Below are 424 nucleotides of genomic sequence, written 5' to 3'. Positions count from 1 at the left end.
TGCAGGAGGAGACCATACCCGCTGTAAGACGGTGCTCACCAGCAAGGTGGGCGGCCTCCTGGCCTTCGCCACACGCCGCACCTGCTGCATCGGCTGCCGCACAGTGCTGAGCCATCAGGGTGAGCGCCCAGCCTGATACCCACCCTCCCTGGGCGGGGGCTCCTTGCTACCTGCATCCCCACAGGAGGGTCCTCAGCCCCCATCCGGAGTTCCCCAGGGGTGTTTTCCACACACACTTGCTCCCTTGTTCTCCAGCCTCGGGGGACTTTCTGGGGATCTGGGACGGGAGAGGAAGGGGTGGGGAGGGGTTGACCAGGCCTCAGACCTGTGCTGATGCCTTCCCCAGGAGCCGTGTGTGAGTTCTGCCAGCCCCGGGAGTCAGAGCTGTATCAGAAGGAGGTGAGGGGATGCGGGGTGGGAAGGG

At 65.3% G+C, this 424-nt stretch overlaps 1 protein-coding gene across 2 annotated transcripts in view; it reads left to right on the top strand.

Moving 5' to 3' along the window:
- POLD1 (DNA polymerase delta 1, catalytic subunit) overlaps nucleotides 1–424 on the top strand; it is a 26,438-nt gene that overhangs the window by 25,347 nt on the left and 667 nt on the right. Inside the window, exons 24-25 of one of the 2 annotated variants that reach the window (XM_008063578.2) lie at nucleotides 6–119; nucleotides 347–414. In XM_008063578.2, the coding sequence (XP_008061769.1) occupies nucleotides 6–119; nucleotides 347–414 (182 nt within the window). Of the gene's footprint in view, nucleotides 1–5; nucleotides 120–346; nucleotides 415–424 lie in introns of those variants that run through there. The other variant, XM_021715273.1, reaches the window with a different exon arrangement.

The sequence above is a fragment of the Carlito syrichta genome, unplaced genomic scaffold (genome assembly GCF_000164805.1).
Source record: "Carlito syrichta isolate Samal-C Ts95f unplaced genomic scaffold, Tarsius_syrichta-2.0.1 Scaffold306948, whole genome shotgun sequence".
Classification (NCBI taxonomy): domain Eukaryota; kingdom Metazoa; phylum Chordata; class Mammalia; order Primates; family Tarsiidae; genus Carlito; species Carlito syrichta.
This window is presented reverse-complemented; position numbering and strand designations above follow the sequence as displayed.